The 8,826-nt window shown below is 33.2% G+C and overlaps 1 protein-coding gene across 1 annotated transcript in view; it reads left to right on the forward strand.

Moving 5' to 3' along the window:
* The window catches only part of LOC107628201, an 11,369-nt gene extending 7,240 nt beyond the window's left edge, over window positions 1-4,129 (forward strand). The window contains exon 2 of the mRNA XM_016330980.2: window positions 2,491-4,129. Within this exon, the coding sequence (XP_016186466.2) occupies window positions 2,494-3,951 (1,458 nt within the window). The 5' untranslated portion in view covers window positions 2,491-2,493 and the 3' untranslated portion in view covers window positions 3,952-4,129. The remainder of the gene's footprint in view (window positions 1-2,490) is intronic.

An 8,826-nucleotide genomic window follows, 5' to 3' on the forward strand; every position in this document is an offset into this window, starting at 1 on the left:
ATTTTAATATAAAATTAAAATTTATATTTCCTAACATAATTGAGTAATCTTTATTAATTAGATAAAGTTATTTTAGTAATTTTAAAATTAACGTTAAACTGGTATTTTTCTAGCTATTTTTAGACCGTTAAAAATGTAACACAAAAATATTTTAGTCTTTTTCAAATTATACTAAATGTTACTTTAGTTTTTTCTACAATGAATTATGTAAATATTTTATTTTTAAAATTAACCTTAAAGGTTAATTTTTGTCAAAATATTAAAAAAGATACATTAGTCTTTTCACAACATTTTTAGAAAGGATATTTTATTTCTTTTATGGTTAATTAAAATGACATTTTAGTAGTGGGCATTTTTTCTATTATAAATTAAAAAAATTATTATTTTCCAAAAAAATTAATGAGAGTTTAATTCTCCGAGTTTAATTTTTTTTGTGCGTGAACAACTTCGCCGTAATCCCAACAAACTTTGAATTTTAAAGTTTTTTTCTTATTTTTATTTGGAAACACCATTTTTACTATACCATTTGTTAAAATGAATAATCTCAGAACAAAATTGTGAAATTATATTTCTCTGCAAGAAACAGCAATGAGAAGAGATATTTTTTTGTTATGAAAAATGAAAATGGAATAGAATAATATTGATGACATCCATATTCATCGTTCAGTGCCTGTTATATTGGTCACTTTAGGATCATAATACCTTTCTTTCTTGTTAATTGAGTTGCATTATTATATTCCTTTCTTTCAGGTTGTTGGTTTATTATTTTGCATCCATATATTGTCACAGAGGGATTTACAAACTATCCCTCGCGTGGTGCAGTGTTAAAAATAACTTTTGCTATTTGTGCTATTTTTAATTACTTTTGCTATACTATTGATATCTGAAAGATTTTTCCATTGACAAAATAACTTAAAAAAAATGAAATTAACCTGTGTCGTTACTTTTTAAAGTAACAATTATTAAGTTTATTTTTGTTATTAACACTATCATAGTATGTATTTGTATTAGAATTTTACTGGTGAGAAATTTGAGTAACAATATGAGTCAGATTCTAAGTTAAAAATATTGTCACCAATAATGTGCCAAAAAGAAAATTTACATGTTACCTATTATCAATCCTTTTTATAGACATAATATTCATATTAGATATTGTAATCTAATAACCAACAATTTGGAATGAGATATAATATTTTTAAAGGGTAATAATATAGTACCCATATTAGATATTGTGATATAATATCCAATTCTGAATGGATAAACTAAAGCGGACTAGGAAGTCATTAGCAGTGGATCGAAGCCTCTATATGCCTATATATAAAAAAATATTCTACACTTCTTTTTCACCTCACTTACATCTATCATTTAAATCAATTGTAAAAGATAAAGTAAATTAGCACCATTATTAAATTCTATGCAGGGATGTATAGTAAAGGAGAGAGAGATGGGAAATAGTTCCAAATGATGAAATGGATACTTCTAAATTCTTCATAAAATGTTATTTTTATTTGAGTTTTTAAAAGGGTATTTTATTAATCATTTAAAATAAACTAAAAAAGTATTTTAGTCTTTTAAATTAAATTTGACTATGAAATTTATAATACAATCAAACATTGAATTAGTTCTATAATGATATTTTAGTCTTTTTTTTTAAATTAACTTTAAGAGTTTGTTTTGTTCTTTTAAAAATTAGTTATAAGAGTATTTTAGTTGTTTTAAAAGTTTAAATTTATATTTCTAATACAATTAAATAAATTTTATTCTAAAAGGTCACTTTAGTGTTTTTAAGATTAACCCTAAAAATTATTTTGATATTTTAAAAATTAAGTAGAGGATATTTTAGTCTTTTTAATATTAAATTAGAATTTTTAATTGTTAAAAATTTTTGTATTTTAATTAATTCTATAAAGTTATTTTAGTGATTTTAATATTATTGCTTAAAGGATATTTAATTTTTTGAAATTAATGCTAAAAGAGAATTTTTAAAATAAACTATGTGGATATTTTAGTATTTTAAAATAAAATTCAACTTTTAAGTTGTAATATAATTAAATAACTTTAAGCATAAAAGAGCATTTTAATTTTTTAATTATTTTTAATGTCTTATTTTAATTATATCAAGTATTTAAAATATTTTTTGTTTTAATAAATAATAATATATATTGTATCTAAATTTATTTCAAGAATATATGTTAAGAATAAGACTGGACATGCTGACACGTCATGATATTTAGGTGTGTTCAAGCGTGTCCATAGAAGAATTTTTTATTTTTTATTAAGACACAGTTGGACATAACAGACACGCATATCGGACGAGTGTTGGACGAGTGTTGGGGAGTATGCTGTACGAAATATGTTCGACACGCGAATACGATAATTCAGCGAGATGTATGTGTTTCATAGATATCTATGCATGTGGAATATATTTCACGTATCAATTTTTTATTAAATTATGTATTTATTATACTAACATATATTTATTTGCATTAGACAATGGAGCAGGCATCGGATTCGAACGCAGAGAATATAATGGAACTGCCTCAGCCTCAGCCTAAGAAGACGGAATTGAATGCCCGGCTTGATAGGTTGCTTAAGTTACAGCCAGAGCCACATCATCCTCCACAACCCAGGATTCAAGAAATTCCTGGTTTTCTGGTTAATAAAAATTTGAATAAGTATCGTTCACCACAGATGATATCGTTTGGTCCCATTCATTATCATGAGCTTCTTTCCAGTCTAGGACAACAACTCAAAACTACTTGGGCACGCCGGTATGTTGACAAATTAAGGGAAAAAAATCAAGAACAATCTGAAAATGCAAATGATCGAATAGTGTCTCTGTACGAAACTATAACAACAAAGATTCCGGAATTGAAGAATTTGTTTAGTAACGACATTATTCAACGATATAATAAGAATGATGGGCAGCTGGCTGATATGTTGTTTGTGGATGGATGTGCTTTGTTGTTTTTCATGGATGCTGTTGATGAACGACATCCAGAAAAGGTGGGCCTAGTGAAGCTTGACCAGTTGACGTATATATGGAGAGATGCCATTTTGTTGGAAAACCAACTTCCAATTCAGTTACTGGAGCTTCTAAGCTATAAGGACCAAGAGAGTCAGTTGCACAACTCATTTTACAATTTTCTATTCATGGGATTACCAAGGAGAAATCGAGAAGATTCATTATTCACTTGGTCAGATGAACGTAAACCAGCTCATCTTCTGGACTATATTCGCTTGTTTTACACGTCATCACCACTTGAGGTAAAGCTTTCTCTGCTTGATGTCTCTATTAGCTTCCGTACTAGATTATTGGAAAAAGTGGAAACTCTACCTCTCAGACAAGAAGATCCTTGGCATATATATAAGAACATACGGGATCTTAGAAATGTAGGAATTCAGGTGAAAGCAAATACTTCTGAATGGAAATGGGGTAACATATCTTTTACCTCCAACTTGTTTAGCGGACAACTGATGCTTCCAGGGATTGTAGTTGACGATGTCGCACCTTATCTCTATTACAACATGATTGCATATGAGATGCTTCCTGATTCTCAGAACAGCTTCCAGTGCTGCTCCTACTTCTTTCTAATGGATTCCCTGATTGATGATGCCGAGGATGTGAAGGAGCTCAGATTAGCTGGTGTCCTTCAGAATTTCCTCGGAAGTGATGAAGAAGTGGCCAAACTCTTCAATCAGTTAGGGGGTTTATTGCCCGCTAAAATGTTCAATTGCACCACAAAAACAGGTACCCTGGCCTATAACGATAAATATATTAAAATCAAGCATCAGATTGATAAGCATTATAGAAATAAATGGAAGACATGGCGGGCTCAATTACACACCACTTACTTCAATAACCCGTGGTCTATCATTGCCTTTCTTGCAGCTGTCTTGGCATTGTTTCTCACTTCTGTCCAGACATGGTACGCTGTATTTCCTAAATAAGTTCAGTTATAAACTGATAACAAACTCACAAAATAAGGTTTAATTTGCACCTACCTGTAGTAGAAAAAGAATAAGAAATCTTGTTATGTTGTGATGTAAACCCCTCCCTCCCTCCCTTTCTTTTATGATTTTGCATGAGAGGTGTAATGCTATGATGGATAACGTTTAGGAGACTACTTTAATAAAGTCACTAAAAATATCTTTTTTTTTTAAGACATGTGTTATGTTGTTATTGAACATCTTTATTAAATCAGTTAATAATTTATTTTTTAATAAATTAAAAACAAAATCGGTTTATTATAGCCGATCTAATTGCACAATCTAAATCGAATATCTTTAAATTTTTTGATAAAAAGACAAATATATTTCTAATTTTTTGTTTTGCGGATATTTAAATCCTAAAAAATTTAAAAATATAATTAAATTCCTAAAAAAAATTAGATTTATTGTTATTGTTATAAAAAAAATCGATTTTATTCTAATTTGTTAAGACATGCAAAAATAACTAATTCATTAATACGTCCAATAATAATACAATACATCTTTACAAAAGGACGTTTTACGCGTTTTTGTGGGAGCATCCCTCTGGAGCTTAATCTGGTCTCTAAATTTTCACCTTATAATCATTTTGCTTCTAGAATTTTAAACATACTCAATTAATAGTTACTAAATTTTATAAATGAAAATCAAGTATATTATGCTATCCATAATCTAATTAATAGAATGCTTGCTTTGTTCACTCGAAATTCGAAAATATTCTGGAGAAACCAATAAAATGAAAGGCTGGAGAAGGCCAGGTCTCGCCGGATGGACCATGAGTCATCCAAGCTCGAGCTTTTAGAGAGTGGTAGGCTGCTAGATTGTGTCGTAAAAGACAGTAAATAAGGCTCGTGTGAGTATTTAGTCAGAGTAAAATGTTGTTGTGTTGGGGATGTATCAAATATGTGAATTTCACGGTTGAAAATTATTAAATGATGATTTTGTCAAATCGCATCCTTTGATTTCTCTTTTTAAAATAATTTTTATAATTTTAAAAAATCACAAAAAATAATAATATTTTTAATTTGGCACATATTAAATCTATATTAAAATTTTTTAGTCGAAATAATAACCATTAAAATTGAGTTTAAAGAACTAATAACAATTAATTGATGATTATCAAATATTATTGAGTTAAAAATTTAATTATGTATTAGTTTGTTAATTGTAAAGAATTTTATAAGAATCAAAATTGGTCCAATAACAAGTTTTATGCCATAAACACCTTCTCCTGTTCAAGAAAATGCTTGATCAAACCAACACTTCTCATAAGAATAAAAAACACGCATAAGGTCCAATTGATGATCCAAGTCCATGTTCATATCACTCATTCATGCTCCATGAAAATGGTTGCCATCAAGTGAAGGAAGATTTACTTTTATCCATTGTTCTAAAAATCGAACCAGACTGACTAATTTAACCGAATTAACCGGTCACATAATTGGTTCGGTTGAAGTGTAAAACCGTCTGATAAAAAATCGGTCGAATCGACGATTAACTGGTGAACCGTTTGAATTGAACGATTTTTTTCAGTTTTCAATTTTAAAAAATAAAAAAATATATAAACCCTTTCTCATTTTCTCTCTCTCTCTCACTCACGCACAAGACCACGGAACCTAGCCCTTCTCTCTCTACACTTCACGAAACCAATTCCACGGAACCCAGCCCTTTTCTCTCTGCACTTCACGAAACCTTAGCCAGCGTCGTCGTCGCCGACGAACTCGTCTCCTCAGCCAGCGTCCAGCCTCGTCATAGCCGATCCTCTTCTCCTGGATCCCATCTCCTCGCATCGCTAGGTCTCATCGACGAACCGGTGGAGGTGTTATCGCCACCGGGTGGCATCAAGAATCGTCGCCTATAATTATTAAAACCGGACCAGACTAACCGATTCAACCTGAAAACAGGTGAACTGAACCTTATACCGGTCCAGTCTGATGTTTGAACCGTGTAACGCAAAGAACCGGCATGAACTGGTGAAAATTGGTCAAACTCGGTGAAGGCCGATCCGACTGAACCGTTTGAAATTTAAAATTTTCTCAAAATGCTTGAGGAGGGATTCAAACCCCTCTCCTCAATGAGAGAGATGTCATTCACAACCACCAAGCTGTCATGCTTCTTGTTAATATGTATACAAATTATAATACATATAGATATCTTTCTCTTAAAATGTTAGTGAAAAATGTATTTTATTTTAATTTTAAATTTTTTTACTATTTTTTTATTTTTTATTTACATAGGACCGATCAACCGGTTCAATTTGTGACCCACAGGTTGAACCAGTGATCCAGTGACCCAGTAGCCTGACCAGTTCGATCACCGGTTCGGTTCTGACAACTATGCCGTCACTTGTGGAAGGTGAAGGTATGCTCATCGCCTGTCATCGTTTCTCTTCCCTTCACCGTCGTCTCTCTCTGTCGTCGTCGAGTGCTTTAGGGGTGATAACGGGTCGACTTGGTTCGAGTTTGGGGTGAAATTAGAACCGAACCAATTGAATTATAATTGGTTTGATTTGGTTCAGATTTACGTTTTTTTGTGTATGTACCCGAACCAAACCAAACCAATTAAGAACGGATTGGTTCGGTTCAGATAATTGGGTACTCGATGAAACAAAAATTCATAAAAAAAGTAAAAAAAATGAAATTTTTATCTTAAAAATTCTGTAAATACAATAAACATGTAAAATCAATAAAAATAATCCAAACATGTTAAACACCAAACACATTAAAATCCAAACATATTAAAAGGCATATATATTTTAAATTTTTATTTTTTTATTTAATTAACACATGGTCGGGTCCACAAGTTGGTTCGGATTCCACTCCTCCAGAACCGTTACCCGAACTAATTACTAGAGAGAGTCATTGGTTTAGTTCGGGTTGGACCTGATTACCCGTTGGTTTCAAAACTAATTTAATTAGTTCGGTTCGGGTTTGGATGGGTAATCAGGTACCCGATACCCGTGATCACCCCTAGAGCTCTCTCTCTCTCTATCGCCGTCGAGCTCTCTTTCCATGTCGCCGTTGAGCTCTCGATCTCTCTGTGTTGCCGTCGAGCTCAACGACCCTTCCTCCGGTAAACACTGCTGCTTGAATTATTTTTGTTTGTTCGTTTTTGTACATTTGTTAATAATGCTGATTGAGTTGCTGGTTTTATTATTTTAGTGATCTTGATTCGCTGAGTTAATAGTATTGAATTACTGATTTTGATCATTTTTTATTATCCTGAGTTGTTGAGTTGTTGATTTTTTAAAATGATGTTGTTGCTAATTTTCTGGAATAATATTGTTGCTGGTTTTCTGATTTTCTGATGTGGGTATGTCGATGTTCTGAGTGGCAAGTTCATACGGAGGTTCAGTGTAACGACCCAACTTCCGATATGTCATGATCATACAACAAGCTAAGTGTTACTAACTTGTTCTTCCTAATTATTAACTATTATTTAATATATGAGCCTGTTCCTTGTTAAAACGTTGCCAATTTTACGAGTAACTTTTTTTTTTGTTTAATCTATATCGTCGCGAGCGGTGAAGTAATATGAATAAGCATACATAGGCAGAAATATAAAGAAAGCATAAAAAAACATAGAAACACAGCTGATAATATACATCATGTACACTATAACAAAACATGTAGCGTTTACGCAAGATCAAGTCAGTTTACATCCTCGTCAACCTACATAGCTAATATATATACACGACACTCCCAGGGCCTGTCCCATACAAAAAGCCGCTAAGCTGGTGCCCAGGCTAGCCTAACCACTCTACTGCTCCTAGCTCTCGGGTGTACTAACACAAATGAGAGACTAACTAACAGATAATGTTAGACTAGAGTATCATCAAAAGAATGCCCCTACTGCTGTCAGACTATATCTACATGCGGCCGTTCGGAAGATCGTCATGAGGCTCGTCCATCTCCTCATCCTACTCTATCTCTATCCTAGGATCCTCCTCCTCCTCGTCGCCCGCAGCTATAGCTATACCCTCAGAACCACCAGAAGCACTGTTGTCACTATGTACAAAACCATTCGCGAGCATAGGTCCGTTCGCGTATATAGGAGCTACCCCATCATCCGGTAGTGCCGGCTCATCATGCTGTTGAAAATCAGGAATCGGCTTAGGGGAAATGTCCCACTTCGGTGGAATCGCAGGTACGTAGTCACCAGCTAACTCGGGCTCATCAGGAATGATAGGCTCAGGCGCCACCACATTCAAGGGTTGAGCTGGTATAAGGTGTCCGGAACCATCGGAAAAAGGATGTCCAGGTGCGTTAAGGTGTAGCCAGGATAAGGGAAAGTCGTAAGGAGCATTGGGGTCAAAAAGCGGACTAGACAGAGGATGTTGGAAGGGACGCTTTCATAATGCGTAACGTCTCATACGAGTCTCTGCACTCAAAATGTAGTAACCATAGTACACTGGATCCTCGTAAATGTATAGGCCTTCGACTTCATAGAATATCACGCTCGTTTCCATCTGAAGAGGGAAGAGAGAGAAGGGGATAAGAACTGGGGAGTTCTTAGTAGGTCGGGGTTATTAGTTACATTCATTTATTCGGTGTCGATTAGTAGACGAATAATAGAATACAGCTAAGCAGTAATCAGAAGATAAAGGTAGATAGAGAAAATAGAGTAAACAGAAAGTAGAACACAAACAAAAGAATACAAGAAAATAAAACACAAACACAGAGAATAGAATACAAACAAAGAAGACATACATTCATACAACAATCATAACAGAGGAAATGCACAACCAAGTATGATGCATGTCTAGCCTTAGTGCAGGTAATGAGTTCATTTATCGGTTTCTACCCGCTCCCGACGTAACCCGAAGCAGCTGAAACA

The sequence above is a fragment of the Arachis ipaensis genome, chromosome B02 (assembly GCF_000816755.2).
Source record: "Arachis ipaensis cultivar K30076 chromosome B02, Araip1.1, whole genome shotgun sequence".
NCBI classification, from domain to species: domain Eukaryota; kingdom Viridiplantae; phylum Streptophyta; class Magnoliopsida; order Fabales; family Fabaceae; genus Arachis; species Arachis ipaensis.